The following is a 21,855-nucleotide window of genomic DNA, read 5'->3' on the forward strand; positions in this document are numbered from 1 at the left end:
GAAGTCAGAAGATAGGATGACAAAGGACCCGCCAAAGCAAAATTATGTGGTGTCATTTTTTATTTATGAGAAAAAGGAAAATTACAAAGAAAAACCACGAGGAAACGCATTCCCAAAAATATCAAAATAAAAAGGAGAAGAGCACGCCAGAGGAAGACCATGCCCCCAAAAATTATGTGGTGTCACATTTTTAGCCTTTAGATGATTTTTCTACGTATGGAAAATTCAAGCAGAGGATTTGCATCCAATTGTTGAATCTATTTTTCGAATAAGGTAAAAGTCTTAGGTAAATCAAATGTTAAAGATATGGTCCACAAATGGCACCCTCAAGGGAAAATAGCTTCATGAGATTTTCTAAAATCCCATGAAGCTATGAGAAAACTAATCATTTAGCTCATGCATATTTAATATACAAACATAATGAAGCGGAAGCAAGGAAATAGCTAAAGATTCATGCTAGTCTCATCTTAAGTCCAAATCTTTATAGGTTTATGAAAGTATGCACCATTGACACTAATATCACATATTAAAGAGAAGGTAGAAAGCAAACTTACTATTGGAGCAGATCTTGAATTTAAGAATGGTATTCAAGTATAAGGCATGGTTCCTTAGGTGTTGATTCTCCACTTTGTTCTCAAAATAGGCACAATGAGGTTATGCCTCCCCAAAGAGTCTTCACCAATGTAGAATGAGAATAAGAAAATAAGGAACTAAGAGGAGAAAATGAGTGCTAGTATTTCCTTCCTCTAGGTGGCCGGCCAAGAGAGAGCAAGATAATATACACTAGTATTAAGTACAACTTGTTTTGTAGTACCTTGGTCATATAATATATGAACCCATACTTATTGATAAGCATATGAACCTTTCATTTCCTTTAGATTTCCTTTTGAAGATGTTCTCATTAGGTGAGGGCGATTCTCCTTTTGACTTTGAATGGGTTCCCACTTTTCCTTTTGAAATATAGCCATTTCTAAAATGCTTCTTCAAGATATTATTTATCTTGGATGTTATTCATCTTTTATGAATAATCCGGCTACTTGATTGAATTTCATACTTCATGATTTTATTATGATCAGGAAAATTAGTTTTTAACTTTCACCGTTGCTACATGATTGGTGTATCACACCATTGATCAACTTCTTGGAGCTCTAAAATGTGGTGAGTTGATAAAAGGGGTTGAATTGTCACTTTGATAATTCACCTATGATTTCTTATCACTCATTTCACTTGTTTCTCAACAAGCATCTATTAACTTCTTTAATAGATTTGACATCCTTTAGGTGATCTAGGATGTCCCACAAGATTGTATATCAAACTATAAGGTTCTAAGCTTTATGTTTGAGATAACAATTTCAACTCTCATTATCGTTTAATTGGACCTTTCAATATTTGTTATCCTTGGGCCAAAGATTCAATGAATCATATCTTTAGAGTATTCTCTCTTCCTACTAAGAGTAGAGATTCTTTGTTGTACATTCACATGCCTCTGTTCACATACTGAGAATCCCGAGGAACACCTTTAAGTCACAACCTTTTGATACGATTGTATGGTGCTCTTAAAGACAAACAACCCATACACAAGACAACCGTGATGTCTCAGGTCTAAGGACTAATTTGCATTATCATAACTTAGAATTCTTTGTTTAACACTTGTGAGTAAGACTTCCATACAAGAATTCTTAAGTTGATTGCGTTCAATGAACTCCATCTCTATAGAGCACCTACACACCTATCTCAGTGTCTCCATACGAATGACTTGAGACTAGTCATCCTCCTAATTGAGCAGACATAGTGTGTAACAATCTTCACAGTTCACTATTGTCTAATTGATGATCCTATGACCAGAAACTTTTAGGATACGATATTTCTATGACGGAAAGGTCTCGTGAATCTAACTTCTTTAGATTGCTTTCCATTTATATCTTTATCCACGGACTTGTTACTTTATATACATTATGTATCTTAAAGTAACATTCACGCCTCTTTTGTTTATATTAATTATATTATATCCATAGAGTATTCCATTTTATATTGGCTTCTAGGGCATATATCTAACACCCTCATGATAGAATTTCACGTTAAAGATGCTTGTAAACAATTTAGATTAAATACTAATGTTTGTGTGTGTTTGGACCAAAAATGGAAAAAGCCCATTTAGGGATTCTTTTTATTAATATCTGAAGAGATTGGGCCTTAGTTAGAATTGTACAGAAGCTCAAGTCCAATATCATTATCGGCTTGATTGAACTTTTTTAGTTGACTTTCGAAAGAGACGTTGATTAATCTTTTAAACATATTATTGCTTGGATAAAGATGCGAAGCTTCAAACGAAGAACAATGTCATGACTTTGACAACTGGAGAACCTCAGGTGACGAAGCAACCGCATTAAATGCGATTTGAACCACTAGTCTTGGCCAGCAACAACCATTGAGCAAATCCCAAGCAACCCAAATCAAAGCGCTCAAGTCCATATCTCTGCTTATAGCTCAATAACCAGTAGTTCTTTTCCAAAATCATGCTAGTTACATGCCAACTCAAAGGATCAGAAATCTATAAATCGATGGAGAAGTCATCAACAAAGAAAAAACTAAAATCAACTTTTCTTCTCAGAAAATCACTTTAAATTCGATTAGCACTTGATCTCTTATGAACTTAAAACAACTCTCTTGCACCAAGATAACCAATTGACAACTCCTGATTATTATATTTTTAGTTTATTGCTCTGCCAACACTTGGTATCGATTCCTAGTTGCTAGGCCTTGCTTATTTATCTGCACCAGTACTTTAAATTACCTTTTCAAATACTATCATTTACTTTTAAGTTATAACTGCAATAAACTGAATGGAGAAATCTTCAGTTTAAGTTTGTTTCTTGTTGTTTAAGTTATTTAAAATCATGATTGCAATAGGCAGAATAGAGAATTCTTCAGTCTAAAATAGTCATCTATCGTGAGATAAACACCAACAATAAGTTGAATATAGAAATCTTCAACCCAAAGTCAAGTTTCCCACTTAATTTTCATTTCCTATCTTCATTTATCTTTCTGTATACACATTCCTACCTCCATAGGACTTAGAACAAGCCAACAAATGACAAGTGACTTCAGCCTAATTTGAGAACTGACTAGTCCGACAGGGGTAATTCCAGCCCTATTAGGTTTGATTTCATAGTTTAATATCAGACCAGCGCACAAGATAGAATTATAAAGTCCTTAACTATTACAAGGCATAGAAAAGAACTAATCTGAGCCAATTCCCCATTCATGTCACAATTGCTTGATTAGAAGTCAGATTAAAGCGCAAACACTCAAGAATCCATCTTCACAACTAACAAATCTCTTTCTATTGGGCTAAGCCAAGCTCCAGTAGTGGCACACCTACGCCAACAACATACTAAATTGGATTAGGGCTTCTTGACTAAGTCTTAAAAGCCAGCCCACACGATCAACGACCCAATTCAGAAAAAGAGGAAAGGCTAGAACACTGTTCTGTGTGCCTAGCTCAACACATTTTCCTCTCTGGGTTGAACAGTGTGTGTTTTATTTTCACAAAGAAAGTGCTTAGACGATCACATTATGGTATCACATTTCTAATACTGATGAGACCTACTTGTCTTGGTTTGCCCTACCTCTACTCGAACACCTAATAAATGAGGCTTTGCGGGAGTTGATTTCTCTAAATGACGACCTTTCGCCTAAAGCACAGGAATTGGAAGTGGATTATCTACTCCAATCATGATCTTCCTAGGGGTCTTGACGCCATAGACATTAAGGTTGATGCTTCTAAGGCCTCGTTTGGTTCATGGGAAAGGAGGCTTGGGGATGAGAAATCAATTGTTTTCCCATGTTTGGTAAGTCTAGGCATGGGAAATCATTGCCTTGCTCATGGGAAAGTAGGGGGAAAGTGAAGCCCTTCTACCCCCTGGGTCTTATTTTCCTCATCATGGGAAAGTTTGAGAAAATGAGCCAACATTAAATACACATTTTTCATGACCATATTGTTCCCATTACAATATAGCATTAAATGCACTCTTTTTTAATTTTATTTCATATGGGTATAATTGGAAAATTAAATAAACTTTGTTTTACATTCATACACAAACCAAATATGTTAACGGTGCGTTTGGATGGGGGAAATAAACTTGGGATTTTGACAAAACTCAGAATTTCTAAATTGACATGAACCAATTCCCGTGTTTGGATAAAAAAAACATAGAAATTTAGAAATTCCGCGTGGGAAAAAACATGGAATTTGAAGATCATAAATCCCAACTTTAAATTCTATCTAAAAGTCGTCATTTCTAAAATCCCAAGAGAGATTGAGTTTTTAAAAAAGATAACTTTACAAATAAAAGTTAAATCCCTTAAATCCGTCACCCAAACAAGAAACTTTACAAATTCTAGAACATTAATTTCCGTCATTTTAAATTCCCTCATTTATGAAATCCTTTGTACTTTTAAATTTCCTCATCCAAACGCACTGTTAAAGAAAATAAAATGGTATTTCCTGGTTACTTTCCCAGGATTACCAAACATGGGAAATGAATCTCCATTCCCCATCCATTGGGAAATGACACAAGAAGTGATTTCCTATCAAATCCGTTCCGTGAACAAAACAGGGCCTAAGGGGAAAAGGAAAATGCTTAGGATTACTACATTATTGTACTGTTCAGTGAAAGTTCTGTCACCTAAAATTTTAGAGCATCTATCATGTATTGGATTAGGATTACAAAATGCAGAGGCATGCTAGCTCACTAGTTTATTTTTGTTAATCAATGTTTTACTTTGCAGCTTGAATATGGGAACTTGCACTTGGCAATGAAAATGTAGGCTCAGATATTTACCTCCTTTTGGGTCTAAAGGAATCTGCAAAAGGAGTATTGGGTAAGAGTGTGTGTGTGTGCGCAGAGTTTTCCACATTTTGGTAACTTTGCAAACCACTACTCATTCTTAGTTTACAACGTTGCGCTTTAAGGTATTCCAATGACCTGATTATAAAAAGGCAAAAAGTACCCAATGCGGAAAAATAGATCAGGAATGAAAAGGCAAAGAAACATACAACCTAAACTAGAATATCAGCATAGAAATCAAAATCTTTGACAAAATTCTCACTTTTAAAAACTCGATTTTCACAGGAATCAATGCACGTATGGAACTGTTTTCCAGGAAAATACACATGGATGTCGACGTCGTCAAAGTGAGGGCTCTTTGGACGGACACCAGAGATGATATACACAGAGAACTCTTGTTGAGATCTAATTTACAAAAACTTGATATTCTGTGAATCCTAGTGTTAAAAAGACTTATGTTACACCTTAATAAAGGAATCCACCATTGCCCATATGATCCTCTCCCAGCTTTGGCTATAAAAGTTTTCACGCCCTCCGTCTTCACAATCAACGTTATTACTCCATCGTGAAGCTTCATTAATTTCCTTCAGGACACTGACACCTTCTCTTGCCAAGATTTTGATACTCCATGAAGACTCTAAATTTGTGTATCAGTCAGCAATTGGAATTCTTTTGGTATTTATAGAGGCTTACAGAAAGCTTGACTGCTCCTGGCCTACCACCAAGTTCCAATAGTACTATCTGGGAGGCCTCTCCAATGCAATCCAACCAAACTTCCCTTTCCGAAAATCCGACAGCACTCGAAATGCTGCTTGATGACTATCCCCATTAAACATGTGAACCGCAAGCTTCTGAACAAATCTACAATTTACAGAATTAGCAGAGATTAGAACTATTCAAAAGGACTACTTTTCATGCTTCAAAAATATTCCTTAGCCCCAGATTGCACTCTTTGGTGGTATTATATAGGATCATTTATATATATACTTGGTTGTCAGAATCATGAGAGGAAAATATTCTTAAGCCGAATGAAACCATAGATTCAGAATAGAAACTCAATTGGCCCCAAGATGATCCATACGTTTTACCACAGTGACCTTCCACATCCATCTTGTAGCGGCTGTTAAGAGCCTTTACACCTGAGAAATTGAGAATGATTAGAGAAAGAGAAAGAGAGATTAGAGGTTGTCAATAGTCCCCATAAACTAACAGATTTTTGTGATGCTAACAAAAGTGGTACAAGGAATGGAACGTAGACCGAGTAATACTGCATTCCCCTTGTACAGGGTGTGATCATTTAACAGGAATTTCCAAGGTAATGACAACATTGACAAGTACCATTAGGCATTCAGATAGTAGATTGAGTTGACAAAGAAATGTGAGACATACCTACTGATGGAAGCCTCGTTAGCATCTGGACAAGAACTGCAGCAATATCAGCAACACCATAGGATCTCTCTCCAATGTCATCACAAATAGCAAGCTTTATTGCTGCTGTCTGATCACTAATCCGCATTGGGAGAATACCAGGAGAGTCTAGCAATTCAAGATCTTTCCCAAAATGAACCCACCTTCCACAGGCACAAGAAGATGCATATAAGGAAAAATTACATTGATGTCGCATATAACATGGAGACATAGTATTGTTTGTGTCAATATATGGCAAACTTCAACATTTCCACAATCTATCATATTTCTAAGGCACTTGAAAAGCGAATACAATTCAAATTTACAACATATTTCAACAATTCTCTGTTAACAAATTTCGAAATCTAATGAAAATTAGAGGATTTTAACTTCCAGCAAAAGTCATTTATCCCCAGACCCAATTACATCTTAAATGAATATCGAAGTAAAGGGAGAAGAAATTTATACTTCAATTCTCTTGTAACTCCAGGTCTTGGAGCTGCTGCACACATTCGTCGCTTCAGCAAACGGTTAATCAAAGATGATTTCCCAACATTTGGATATCCAACTATACCAGCTCGTACCTGTTTGTATAAAGGAATTTTTATCAAACATCATAACTCTTAAATGAACCATAAATTGATAGCTGCATTATATTCTTTGGATTAAATTAACATTATAGTTCTCCATTTACTTCATTTATATAACATAAGAATTATTCTTCTAGGGCATAGTTTGGCTTCCAAAGTACGCCTAAAACCTCTACAACATGCTACAGAAAAAATCCATAAAAATCGATTACTTCCTAAAATAAATACTCATACCTCACATGGACAACTAAAGTCACGAGATTTTCAATCAAGATCATTTATAAGATAAAATCATATATGAATATATGGTCCTCATTTATAGTTTGCAACACCAAGCAAGACAGAACATTACCCTAGTTCCTAATGGTTGTAAGTTTGTAAAATTGAAATTTCAAAACTAAATCCAGAAAGAATGGATAAGGAACCGACCGCACGTGGGAGAAGTCCTTTGGCTCTGCGTTTGACATTCACATCTGCTGCTAATGCTCTAGCTAACCGGCCTAGCTTCATGGCACCCTGTACTTGCCACGTTAAAGTAATCATATTCTGCTATGACGTTTTAAGTTAGGAAAAGCTGAAAGAGGATCTCTTATATGGGCGGGTACCATTCCAAGTTTGCCATTGGAAAAGACAACCTTCGTTCCCTCCCTTGCAAAATAAGTGGCCCAAGCATTCCGGTCTGCCGTGGATATCATGTCTTCTCTATTCAACACCAAAACTCTTTTCCTATTACCAAGCCATAAATCCATCTGTTCATAAGAAAACCAGATAAAAGTTAACACAAATAGCGTCCATTTTCACTTCCTAATCCTGGAGTGAAAAGTGAATCGTTTTCAATAACAGCTCATGGTTATAAGCATAACATTTATCAACCGAGGAAATGAAAGAGCTCTGACCTGTGGATGACTAGTTGACATAGGAATTCTTGCATCTCGAACCTCTATCACTACATCCATCAACTTGAGTTGGTTTTTGAGTTCCTTTTCCGTTTTAGCAATATGACCAGGGTACCACTATCCAATTTAGCAGAAACCATATAAGCATATTGCATTAGAAAAACTACAACTCTGCGAATTTTTTCTGAATAATTGAATTATGGGTACCTGAACAGGGCGCAGTTGCTTGGTCCAGTGATAAAGTTCAGTATCCAAATCACACCAATCATCATCCTCTCCTTGGAAACCATCGAGATTTCCATTTCCATTTTCGTACCAACTGGGACTTCTCCCACCACCAACAATCTGCGAAACGTTTCTTACACATATCAACCCATTCAATTCAAAGTAAGCAATACCCAGAACAAATTATGCGACAAGAATTACAAAAATCTATCAAAACAACATAACCCTTTTGTGGGTTAAACATAATTTTGAATGAAAATGGAAACTACAAAGGATAGGTGTGATTATTGCCTGGATAGTGGGAGTTGGGGATGAGAGAGAAGCTGTAGCAGAGAGAGCTGTAGAAGATGGTGGTTTTAGATTGCTTCTGCAATGAAGCAAGTGAGTGTGGGTTGTGGAAGAGGTGGGCAGCCAGAGGCCTGCCACTTGAACAGCCATGGCCATTCGCTGGTGGTGTAGTAGGTCTGCCTGCAGCCTTGCACTCTGGCTCTTGCTCCTGGATAATATACGGATTTAAGAAGAAAATCAAACAAACGACATGTCGTCCCTTAACGCTTCCACCTACAAAATTAAACGGTCGCCTAGTATTCTCTTTTTGAGAAAATACTCCTAGGAAAACGACATACCGTAACTTAAAGAATGGTTGTTCAAAACTTGCTCGTTTGGTACACCGTATTAGACTATAGATAGGAATAAATAGTCCATGTCAAGTGTTTGGTGTCACCCAAGGTCTAAAATATCGGTGGTATCGGAAATATCAGAAGTCCAAAAACACGGAAATATCGAAGGAAATATCGGGATATTATCGGTATCGGTAAAAATTGAATAAAAACCAAGGAAATTGTAAGAAAAACTTGGAAATTTTTATTGAAACTTTGTAGGATGTTTATTTAGTCAATTATCTATTAGTTTATCACAAAAAATTGGAAGAAAATGCATTGCATGATGGATTTAACTGATTTAAGTTAATTATATTGCGAGCTGACAAACACTGTAAGTGTAGAAAATATGTAGTAATTAATGAAAGAAGATTAAACACACCATAATCATTTATATATAATGAATTACTACAATATTTTACACTTTATACATTTCATGGTAAGATACATGAGTGACTTAGTACCACATAAAGTTCCTATGAGGTTCAAAATTTTCACTATCTTCATCATCTCTATGTGTAGAGTAAATATATTTTGAAGAGTAATCATCAAATGATAAATCCCCGAGATAGTTTTGCATGTAATTGTTAACATGCCACCCATATGGATCCGAGATTGGTTGACGTTGTCCATAAGCAAAATCATTTGAAGATTGAGTCTCGGATTCTTTCCATGAGTCGCTTCATTCCATCCCAACAGGAATGGGATATGAAGGGTAGGGAAATGGTTGGTTATGAGTATAACCATAATTACTACTTCCTACTCCAACAGAGTCCAAAGTTATAGATAACGAGTCATTTTCTTGACTTGACAAAGTCCCCTTGCCTCTTTCTCTACGAGTCATCTTCTTGACTTCACAAAAACATAAGTGATATGGTGGTTAAGGTGTTGAAGGAGTAAAATGGGAGGGGTTCGAATCCCTCTATGCGCAACAGGGGAGGCTTTTCAAAAAAATTCATGTATTTTTTGGGTTTCGTATTGGGATATTATCGATAATATCTCGATATATTGCCCAAACCATTCATAAAAATGTTGAAGTTATCTCCCCGATATTATTGGGATAATATCGATATAATGACGATAACACCATGGTTAGTTGCTAAAATATCGCCCCCCCAAAAATCAGATATTATCAGGATAATATCGGGGATAATATCGATATTTAAGACCTTGGTGTCACCTTATTATTTAATTACCTGACTATTTTAAACAGGTTGGGCTTTTAATACTCTTCTTACCTAACTAACTAATACAATTCATGCACCTCGGTTTAGATAATACACGTTTAATTATACAAATAGGGAAAAAGAACACACACGTTCACGTGAAAAATTCGACGACGCTATTTTCATTTTCTTCTCCCTAGGGTTTTTCTCTGCTATATTCTCTAAGGTTATTCTCTTCACTCTCTCCAGGTATCCATCTCTCTCTCTCTCTCTCAATCTCCAATATGCTTCTTCGCTCTTCTTTTGTCTTCATCTTCTCTTTCTTTATATATTTCATCTTTTATTAAATTTTGTGGAAATGGGGTTATGAGTTTTTCTTTTTTGACATTTTTTCTTGCTGTATTGGAACAATTGTTGGAATTTTAAAAAGGTTTTAAAATTTTAACCGTTTTATTTATTTAATTATTTTGGCTGTTTATTTTATTTATTATGGGGGTTATAAATATTTAATATTCATGTTTTATTTCTATATCGAATGTCTTAATTTTGTGGTTGGTGAACTTTTCTGGTTGGTGAAGGTTACATGTTATTGGATGCCTATAAAAGTTCACTCCTCCTTCACATTTGAAACAACAACAATACACCATCAGAATATCACATACCACAATCACCACCACAAACTAATTCTCTCCTTTTCTACCTTTATATATATATATATATATATTCTCTACTTTATATTATTATTTTGGCAATAGTTCTGTGACTTGGATACCTATATCTGTCTATGAATGTGCTCATAGTGGATCTTGAGTTTGTGTACAAGGGGTCGTATCTTGGAGTCTTGTAGACCGTCAGCACCTGCACGTAGGGAGCTACAAAGGCTTTAGGACAGTGTCTTTGACGTGCTTCACCGTACCAAACTCACCTTCTTATTCATTATTTATTTTCCTTTTACTTACCTATTATTTTGTTTTCTTCAATTTCATTATACCTTAAAAGCTTTCCAATTTTTTTATATGTTATTTATAATATAATGCTTTTGTATTTGGCTTTATAGAGAAAGAAAACTATATTTTTTATAACAACAATACATTCGGTTGTGTATCCAACTCAATAATCAAATAATAAATTATCATCATGCGGCTGTGTATCCAATACATGTTGCTGAGTTTTTCTTGCATTTTTTTCTTTATGTATTTCATATTCTCCATGCATCCAACTCAATAATCAAATTATCATCCCAATTCAATGATTAGAACAATATATGCAACTGTGTTTTTCTTGCTTTTTTTTTTTTTTTACTTTTGGTGCTTTGTTGGTTTGTTTTTTGGTAGCCTCTTTCTGTGTTGCTACTGCTGGTTGTTGATTATCTTCTTGCTTACTTTTATGAGATACTATAATTATGATAATGGGTTATATGAAAAAAAAAAAATTGGCAAAAACAATTGAAAAACAAATCTTGTCATATGAATCTTACCAAAAAAAAATTGTGTAATTTGAATTTGAATTTCCACGTAAATTATCAAAGAATTTTTTGTAAAAAAATTGTCTAATTCGATGTTATTCGGAACAACACCAAACACAGTATAACTTAATCATACTATTTATAAAGAACAAAACCAAACTCCTTATAATATTATGAATAAACAGTCAGTACTCTCCGGAACAGATTAATATTATTCGACAGAAATTAGTCACTACAGTTCGACATTGTTTAGCCAATGAGTCTAACCTAGTGGAAAATGGTCTTGACTTGTAGATTAGTGGTCCGAAATTCGGATCCCATGACACCTTGGTAGTGTGTGTGAGAAAGCCCTATATCCTTTTAGTTTTAGACTATTGCTTCTATATATATAAACCTTGTATTATTCAAAATAGAACATTTTTCAAGAATACAAAACCCCTCTATAGCTGAGATTAGGGATCCTCATTTGGCCTGCGACTCGAAGTGGGTAGTCCGAGGTTCGATGGATTAAAGTTCGGCCCAGACCGCTCTAAGGTTGGGTAGGATTTGGGCTTAGGATTTGAAATCCTTGGCTCGGCCTAACTTGGCCCGACCCGGCCTAGGCCCGCCCGTCTATGCCCTTCTTTTTTTTTAAAGATTTAATTGATGCATTCCATAACCTCATTTTATACTTAATCAAAAGAATGTAATATGTATGATAAACTAGTAAACTTTTTATTTTGTTTACACACTTTATAAATTTTAATGTTGTCTAAAATTTTGTAACAAATAAGCAGTGCATACACCATCTTTTAGTGCCTTTGTTTTTGTTAAGTTCAAAATTAATGGTTTAATAAAGAATTTGAAAGTTTATTTTAGTTTTATTAATCTAATGGCACAAATTGTTTTCATTTTCATGATGTCAATCCTAGTTTGGGATAGAAGTAACACATTTTCATAAGATTCATTTTTAGGTATAATATTTTTTAAATCAATTGTCTATTGGTCTAGGTTTATTAAAAGAGTTTGGCTATTATATTTTTGTTTTCTTAAGTTATGTAGTGATCTATACTATTGTTTAAGAGAAGACTCTTTATCCATCACTTTTGACAAAATATGTGTAACAAAAAGATTTAAAAGACTTGAAAAAAATATATATAAATATAAATATTTAAAAATCCGGCCCGTTTAGGCTTGTCTAGGCCAGGACCGAGCCAAGCCATTTGAATCCTTGGCCCAGCTTGGAAAATTAAAAAAGCCCGTAAAGGCTGGCCCTAGCCCATCCCTAACCCAAAAATTTCGAGCTAGGGCGACGAACCCCAGCTGAGATGAGCATACTAGCAAGTCCTTCACACAAGCACATATAAACCCTGTGGGGTTTCTTTTTTTTTTTTTTAATTTTTTTTAATTTTAATTTTATTTTTATTAATAAGGAACCCCGTGGGTTAAAATATGTTGATTAAAAAAAAGTTAATTGAGATTCACATAATTTTTGAAATAAAATATACACAAATTATATACACAAATTCTAAGTAAAAACACTTTACAGATGATCAAGTCTAGAACTTGGTTCTATCTCTTTAAAACAAAAATGACCTCCTCATAAGTGCTTCTATGATTTGTTTGGAAAACGTCTCCCTGAAAAAGCCCACTTTCAATGGGTGAGATTAAATTTAACATGGCTCTCTCACTTAGAAAATTGTGGGGAATGATTTCGTTGGTCCAAAAAAAAGACTTCTTTACCCTTGAAATTCAAGAGAAAAGCAGAGAATCATGAGTCTTTAAGCACACCGATGCAGTGTGAGCCAAAGAGCCTCTGATGCCAAAGGCAATTCCAAGACCAAGAATTAGGGTTTTCAGATCAGTAGAACGTTGCCTCCTTCTTATGGTTGAGGTTGGGTTCTTATATGGCTCATTGGTGGCTAACTTATCGTCATAGGAGGCTATGTTTGGCTTTAATTGGGGGCCCTCTTGGCCGTTAGATCACATGTCCAATTAATTGGCCATTTACTTAGGACATGTGAAATACTTCCCCAAAATGTGTGGGCATGATCTCTTAGATTATTGCTGCAATAACTAGGAAGATCTTGGAGATCAATGTTGAGCCCTTTTGGAGGCACACTGCCCAAGGATTAGTCCATTTTGGACTTTCCTTGTGAAGCCTAAGTGGAACTGATCTCAGACCCATATGGCTTCTTAACCCATGTTTGGGCTTATTAGCATGGCGAGGCCTAAAGAGTTTGATAGGCCTTGTTGGGCTTATTTATAGCACATGCGAGCCCAAGCGGAGCTCACACTCTTATCAATTATGGCAGAGGAATCGACCTCTGTTAGCTAGGAGACCATTATGTCATCCTTCTCTGCATTAATAAAGATGGGATGCGATGCTGATCTTTCGTGCCTATTTTGGTAGGGAAATTAAGTATGAGTAGCAACTTTTCGTACATGTGGTATGAGCTTATTGGCATGTAATTATTTGCTCTCAATAAAATAATTTAAAATGTTGTGTTCCATTACTTGATCTTTTATTTTTGTATTTTTATGATTACTAATCTTTTCGTGGAATGTTTTGTAATTGACGTGAGCTTGAAGCAAGTTGGTGAACATTCCAAAATCAAAAGTCTACTATTAACCCCCAACCTATAGATAATAGATTATTGAAAAGGAATCAGCAACTGCTTTGCTCACAGTCAAGATACCGAAAACAGAGAAAAGAGAAGGACATACTTAATAATACAAATAAATTCCTTATATATATTGTGGGAACAAATATTTCGGCAATCAATCATAAGGCGCCACGTGGACAACAAGAATATCTCTTAGGTCAATAATTGTGCTCCATTTAATTGGCCAATTATCTAGACCAAAAATAGAGATGTCATCATCAATTAGGGATTTCATTCTTATTAAAATCCCTAATTGACCCAATCTCTCTATTTAAGGGAAAGAATAATTCCCTTCCTTATATGAATTATTCTTTGAAAATAGAAGGCAAGAGCACTATATATACATGGCTACGCAATACAAGCAAGGTAATTGGTTTTTGAACCCTAAAACCCTAGCCGAAAAACCTCTCTCTCCTCATGCCACTCTCTCTCCTTCACACGGCTCAGGCCAAAACACATATGGCTCTAGCAAATCGGGTCTCCCCATGAGAGAAGACCTCCGTCCTTTCCGTTACTTTGTCTTATATTTCTCAAGATCCACTAAACTGACTTAGGCATTGAAGGCCCTTCAGCCAACACCCCACGGGAGTAGTCTATTTACTCCGGTCTTTTTCACATAGATTTAGGGAGAGGTTCCGTTACTTTGTCTTATCTTTCTCAAGATCCACTAAACTGACTTAGGCATTGAAGGCCCTTCGGCCAACACCCCACGGGTGTAGTCTATTTACTCCGGTCTTTTTCACATAGATTTAGGGAGAGGAAAGAGAAGGAAGTTCGAGGGTCAACGAATCTACGCACGAATATTCCCCGTGCGGAATTTTGCTCAAACATATATAACATTATTTAAAAGCCTACCCTTAACAAGAAAAAAATATGAAGAAGAAGAAGCAAAGTCTTCTATAGATAGAAATGAGGATCTTGAGCCTCTGCATTTAGGTCCCGTGCATTTACCCGTATTTCGTTAAATCTAAGCCACTCAAACAATCTAACCACTTAACACATGACACATCATCAAACATTAAATCAAGTTTTTTCCCCCAAAACTCACATTAAAGTCGTTGAGGGATTTTAATGGGCTTCCTCCTCCTCTTGCAATCAAGTTTCATCCAGTGTGCTCTCTTTTCTTTTTCTTTTTATACTTTTCTTTCTTCCTAGTTTGAACGTTGTGGTTTCAATTGCCTTGCTTCCTAAGAGCACTTCCATCGCAAGGGGTTAGCCCAGGCAGGAGGAGGCCCTAGGCCCGGAAGGAAGCTCCAGTGCGCAAGACCTAGCTAGGGCAAGGGGTGGGACCCACGAGCTCGGGCAAAGCCACGATGAGATCTGGTTCGTCGTATTGCCTTTAGCATGTGACATCAGTGTTGATGCAACGTTGGCGTCAGCGCAAGGTTTTTTTATAAAAAATTTACCATTAGTGCGTGCATTCCACGCGCCAACGGTAAAAAAATTAAAAAACCTTGCACTGACACCAGAGTTGCGTCATCGTTGCCAAAAACCAACGGCTACAAGCCACGTGGCTTCTCCTGGAGGCTCCGATTCGAAAATCTCCTCCAATTCTGGAATTTTTTTCTATAAATACTTACCAATATTATTCACTTTCCACACCAAATCTTCATACAAATTCTTCTCCTTCCAATATTTTTCATTTTCCACACCAAAATTTCTACTACTAAATTCCATTTGTGTAAAAATACAAATGGTCTCTTCCATCGAAGTTGGAGGCTCGTGGACAACCGTGGAAAATATTTTGTTGTGTGAGTGTTGGGTCAAAGTTGGTCATTGCCCGATCACGGGCAATAAGATGAAGTCCTCTCATATGTGGAAAAAAATTCATGGAGAATTTTGTGAAAGATCAGGGTTTGGCTCGTACGGAAATGGCCTTGGCTAGTAGGTGGAAAATTTTGAATAAAGAGTTAGGAAAATAGAGAGATGTGTTGGCAAAAGCGAGGGAGAAAGTTTGAAGCAATGAAAATCTTGGTGACGAGGTAAAAAATATCTAAATGTCGTTTTATTCAATTTAATGTCAAATTTTTTAAAATTTTCTTGCATTTCCAATTTTATTTTAAATAGATTATTCAAGCACAAATGTGGTTCGGTGCCATTGGCCAAGGCAAAAAAAATTTCATCAATCACTAATGTTGGCACATTGTGAAGAATTGTTCGAGATTCAAAATTATTTCCATGGGTCCGACGGTTGTGTTGAATGAGATGCTGCTCCACAATTCACAAGCATCGGATTCGCCATTGGACTCTCCAATGGATCTAGACTCACCAATCCAACATGAGCCGAGGCCTATTGGGAGAAAGGTGGCAAAGGCCAAGAAAGGGAGCACTTCGAACACTGAATGTGCAAATTTTTTGGAGCAAATTACTATTAACGGCCCAAAGAGAATTGAGAGATACTTGAAAAGAGATGAAGTTGACAAGGCATGATATGAAGCATATGCAACAGAAAGGCAACAGACACAACAACAAAACATGGAGGAAAAAGAGATGAAAATCATGGCCATGGATACGAGCCATATGTCTCTTGAAACAAAGTTCCATTGGAAGCTAAAACGAAGGGATGTTATGAGAAGAAAGCTCTTCCATGACGATGGACCTAGCAACACAGAATGGTTAAATGATCCAAACCATTAGGTTGTATTCAAAGAGTTGCCACATATATTAATTTATTGTTGTTTCTCTTTTATTGAATAAAGAAAGCATTAAAAAAATATAGCTATTTATTAAAAACATTTCATACATCAAAACAAACCTTAATTCATTACAAACCACACACAAAACAAAGCATAATTTAAAACAAACCATTATTAAAAACAAAGCATAATTCCAAATAAAAGCATTAAACTTGACTTCATCCGCCGTGATTGCGTTTCATTGCCCATAAGTGCTCGATCAAGTCAACTTGACGTCTTTCGTGAACATAAGAAGATTGCATTTCCATATAACGATCAATCATATAGTTGTTGTATCGATCGTTCCTAATCAACGGTTCGTGCTCCAGTGGTTTTCCATTTGCTCCCACGGGCCGTTCATAAATTATTGTCAATGCCATGTTCATGGGATCGGGTTCGAACATCTCAGGGGCATCATAATCATACTCATCCTCCAAAATCATGTTATGGAGAATGATGCAAGTCATCATAATGCTCCGAAGCACCTCTTCATCAAACATATGAGCAACACCCCTAATAATTGCCCAACGAGCTTGCAGGATACCAAAACACCTTTCCACATCTTTCATATAACCCTCTTGAAAGGCAGCAAAGCTTTTTTCCTTTTCCAATTGGGGATTCGGAATTGTTTTGATGAATGTCGTCCACCTTGGATAAATTCCGTCAGCAAGGTAGTACCCACTTGAGTATACAATATTGTTGATTTGATACGGGATCTGAGGGGAATGACCTCTCAACACATCGTTGAATACCTGGGATTGACCAAACACGTTGAGGTCGTTTTGAGATCCGACAACTCCGAAAAATGCATGCCAAACCCAGGTATTGGATGATGCAACAGTCTCCAAAATTATACTTTTTTGGCCATTTCTATTCCCATAATCTCCTTGCTAAGCAGTTGGACAATTCTTCCACTATCAATGCATGCAGTCGATACTTCTAATCATGCCTGGGAAACCTCGAGCCTCGACTTTTTGTAGATGCCTTTGGAGGTCCCTAGGCGTAGGTTTGCGGATGTAATCCCTCGTGTAGAGAGTTTCTATTGCAACACAGAATCTGACCAAGCACTCTAGGATAGTTGATTTCCCTATCCTAGCAATCTCATCCACCTAGTCTGCAGATGCCCGATACGCAAGCATTCATAAAGCAGCTGTAAGTTTTTGCTCCTAAAAAAGACCCAAAACCCCAATAGGTACTTCTGAACGAAGTATGTTTCGTAATTGCAAACATCATGCATGATTTTTTTTGAACAAATGGGGCTGCATTCTATATCTCCCTTGAAAATCAGAAATAGAATACAACTAATTTGGGATAAAGTAATCATCTAAGAAATTCTTACCCCGAGAGTGCCTATGTCTATCCATGTTTGGGACACGAACATGGTGGTGTTGCCTAGATTGATTGAGCATACCCACCGCTGAAAAACTTCATCCTCATCTTCATCCAACTCACGATCTTCTCCAACACGTTTGCTCCTGATTTCTTCATCTTCTCACTGTTGCCTCTCCAACACCCTTCTCAAGTTAAACATTGAGAGTAGAATGTGTTTTGTAAAATCTGAGAAATGAAAGGATAGAGAGGATATGGTGTGAGTGGTCTGAGTTGAGGGTGCAGTTTTATAAAGGGATTTAGAAGATAGAGATGACATGTGATGCAATTTTAAAGGGTGAAAATCTTATATGAAATCTGATATTAGAATTTTATAATAAATATGGACACGTGGCAACCGAAAATCTTATCTGAAATATGAGATTAGAATTTTATAATAAATATCGACACGTGGCAACCAAGAATCTTATCAAAATTAATCGTTTAAGTATAAAAAATAGAAAACAAATTAAAGTGAATAGTAATTGCCCTTACCTTTGCCCATAGAGGTGGAAACAAAATATGCAAAGGCTGCCACTATTCATGTGAATTGTGACAGACCTTGCCCTGCCCTTGCCTTGCCCTTGCCCATAGAGGTGGAAGTGCTCTACTAGCATCCAATTTAGCATGTCGTCTTGAATAAAAACTGCAATTCCAATTGTCTATATTAAAGAAAATTCTGAATCAAACTTCACTTCCAAATTACCATAAGAAAAGCGGCCAAAATGATATCCAAAGAAGCTTTCATCATTTAGAGGTAGAACCTCATATATGGCTGCTAAGATTGCCCCTGTATAAGAGTTTGAGTCTCCAAAGTTGTATATTGCTGGAAACCCACAACAGATCAATCTCTAATGACTAAGTGAATGGTAAACCTATGTTAATAATATATTTCGACACATATCTATATCAATCTTTGTTATGGGAGCAATTGAAACCACAAAGAACGCTCTCAAACCAAGAAGAAAGGAGTTAAAAAAAAACGTTGTATGAAACTCAATCGCGAGAGGAGGAAGCCCCTTAAAATTCCTTAAGACGTTAACGTGAGTTTGGGCAAAAGAAAAAAAAAACCTGAATTGAAGTTTGATAATGTGTCTTGTGTTAAGAGGTTAGATTGTTTGAGTGGTCTAAATTTAACGAAATGCGGGTAAATGCACTGGACCTGAATGTAGAGGCTCGGGATCCTAGAATTGATTATTGAAAAGGAATCAGAAACATATATATATATATATATATATATATATATATATATATATATATATATATATTAAGTAATGGAATAACATTTTTAATCAACGCGAGTGTGAAGCAAGTAGGTGAAACAAAAGTTTACTTCCTGACCCCAAAAAAAATCTAATAATATAGATAGAAATATATTATTTGAATTCAATTTCATGTATGTGAGAACTTATTTTGTTTGGGATAATACATTAGGTCATCTCAAGTCATGGGCTATAGACCAAATGTAGGGCTATAATTTAGTCTTCCAAAATATTATTATTTTAAAGAATAGTGCAAAGCTAAATTTTTCCATCTCCAGCCATGCACGGTTTTATTTTAAGGTCCTAAATATTTTATTATTTTGGAAAAATTATGGTATAACATTCAAACATTCAACTACTACGTATTGTTTAAATTAATTAAACTACTATTTAGGTTCTTTAGAAAAATGAGTGTGGAAAGTTATGGATAAGTAGAGAATATGATAAAATATGTATGAAATGAGTGAAAAAAAGATTTAATTAAAAAAAAAGCCCAACGGCTATGTTTGAAAATGTTGCTCGACTTTCCAAATGTTGCTAAACAAGTTTTTTATAATAGTTTTTTTAAAAGAAAAAACCGAGTTTAAAACATTCACAAACTTAAAAAAGAAATAAAAAAGTTAAGGTGTTGACATTAGCGCATTTAATTGGAGCTCTTGGATCTCAACGGTAATCAATCGGCATGTTGGTTTTCAGTTTCATGAAGTCCTCTCCTGCTCACACCCACAACTGATTCATCCTCTAGTTGAGTAGCACATGTGTTGGGCCCACAAAAAAAATTTAGCCTGGGCTAAAAGGTGGGCCACATGTAGCCTAGGAGAAAGGCTAAGGGGCTACATGTGGCCCTCGAAATTTGGCCTGAATTTTTTTTAAACCATGACTGGATATGGGTTTTGCACTTTTTGGGGGCTAAATCTAGCCTATAGCCCTTGGTTGGAGATGACCTTATACACTTATGTCACCTAAAGCATAAATTGCATTGCAAATTGTAATCAGTGGCAGATCCATGATTCTCGGGCCAAGGGGTCTTAGTGTAAAAGTGTTGAAAATTTTCCTACGAAGAAAATAACACTAAAAATAATAGAAAGATGGTGGCAGCACAAGGCAATGGTGGTCGGTGTCAGCGGAGAGGTAGTGGTGGAGGTTAGGAGGTTGGGCTCCTGAGGTTGTGAGATATTAATTTGGGAATGAGAGGGTTTGGGGATATGCTGTGGAGTCAGATAAATGGGAGGGGAGGAAGATGATCTTTTGTTTTGTTTTTTTTATTTAAAAAAGCATGGCTCAAAACGACATAGTTTTGAGGCCAGGTTAATTTAAAAAAATTGAATGAGCCCTGGACCAAACGACGTTGTTTGGCCAGGCATTTTTATTATTATTTTAAATTGGACCTTGCACACGCAGCGCAATGCAAGCCCACAGGGGACTTTCATCGAGCACAAAGGATCGCTCTACTGCTGTCCAAGGAGTCGCTCATGGAGTCCATAGCCTAAATTCCGGCATCCCAAGGGGTCGACCTCTCTTGTCCCAACGTACATCCGCTCCAAATTGTAATGTACTACAAATTAGAAATTTACTCATTTTTCCATTCATAAAGTTCATGTATTTTGAACTTGTCCTATAAAAAAGAGTTGTTATTTCAACCTTCCAACGACCCTTATAAAGGGTCATGTGCAAATCACGCACTTTTTTTGAACCAAAAAAAAAAAAAGGGAGTTTCACTAAAACACCCAAAATGGGGGCTGAAATTATAAAAAAACCTAACACCCAAAACACTTTATAAACACACCCAAAACCCATCATTACACATACTCAAAACCTATTTATAAACACACCCAAAAAATATACAATTGTTAATTTTGGGGTTGATTTTGGGTGTGTTTCTATGTTTAAATAGTGTTTGGTTTTTTTTTTTATAAATACATGTCTAGAATTGGGTTTATTTATAATAATCTAAAAAAAAAAGACAATATATAATATCATAATATAGCTCTAAGCTGTTCCAAACATTGAATTGAAAGCAGAAGTTACAAGATTAGGGTTCTATAAATAAAGTTCGACTCCACATCCATCACCATCCAGACTACAGTTTTGATATTATAACATCAACAAAATCTTTTGCAAATTACAGGACTTACTACGGATTTCATCTCAACTGTTTTTTTTTTTTTTTTTTTTTTTGTGGTGAAAGACAATTGTGGTAGTGGAGGCCATGTTGCTTTGTTTTACCTTGTTTTATAACATATGATTGGTGGGGTAAATAAAATATGACCATTTTCTCCAAATTATGAGCTTCCTCAAGACTATACCTTGCTAACTCCATTCCATTGAACCCATTGGAAAGCTCTATTGTTTAGGGGTGGGCATAAAAACCGATGAACCGAATGAACCGACCGAACCAAACCAAATCGGACCGAAAAATAAGGTTTTTTTGACCAAACCGAAAAAGTCAACGTTGGACCTGACCCGAACCGAAGTCAACGGTTCGGCCCTCGGTTCCAAATTTTTTTGAACCGGTGGACCTGAACCGAACCGCCTATTATTTAATTATATATAAATTTGACACATGGCATGATATTATTGCCTAAAATGTGCTTGTACCGTGCGCTTGCTTGCACTAGATTACTCTAACCTAATATAAACATCTCCT

General features: G+C 36.1%; 1 protein-coding gene across 2 annotated transcripts; it reads right to left on the reverse strand.

Moving 5' to 3' along the window:
- Positions 1-5,083: 5,083 nt before the first annotated feature.
- On the reverse strand, positions 5,084-8,457 carry EMB3129 (GTP-binding family protein). Of its 2 annotated transcripts, none has more exons than XM_021944666.2 (9): positions 8,260-8,457; positions 7,951-8,088; positions 7,744-7,860; positions 7,453-7,596; positions 7,277-7,363; positions 6,726-6,841; positions 6,240-6,421; positions 5,932-5,989; positions 5,084-5,701 (listed from the first exon to the last, which is right to left on the reverse strand). In XM_021944666.2, exons 1-9 carry the CDS (start codon positions 8,410-8,412, stop codon positions 5,566-5,568), a joined length of 1,131 nt encoding a protein of 376 aa, XP_021800358.1. In that variant the 5' UTR covers positions 8,413-8,457; the 3' UTR covers positions 5,084-5,565. The 2 variants fall into 2 exon arrangements, with proteins under 2 accessions (XP_021800358.1, XP_021800359.1); XM_021944667.2 differs by having other exon boundaries at positions 5,084-5,711.
- Positions 8,458-21,855: the final 13,398 nt, after the last annotated feature.

Source organism: Prunus avium, chromosome 8 (assembly GCF_965620075.1).
Source record: "Prunus avium chromosome 8, drPruAviu1.hap1.1, whole genome shotgun sequence".
Lineage (NCBI taxonomy): Eukaryota > Viridiplantae > Streptophyta > Magnoliopsida > Rosales > Rosaceae > Prunus > Prunus avium.

Coding starts and splice junctions, on each gene's coding strand:
- EMB3129 (XM_021944666.2), bottom strand. CDS start 8,412: ATGGCCATGGCTGTTCAAGTGGCAGGCCTCTGGCTGCCCACCTCTTCC. Junction 7,861..7,950: donor AGCAACTGCGCCCTGTTCAG/GTACCCATAATT, acceptor TAAATTGGATAG/TGGTACCCTGGTCATATTGC. Junction 6,842..7,276: donor AAGGACTTCTCCCACGTGCG/GTCGGTTCCTTA, acceptor TTATACAAACAG/GTACGAGCTGGTATAGTTGG.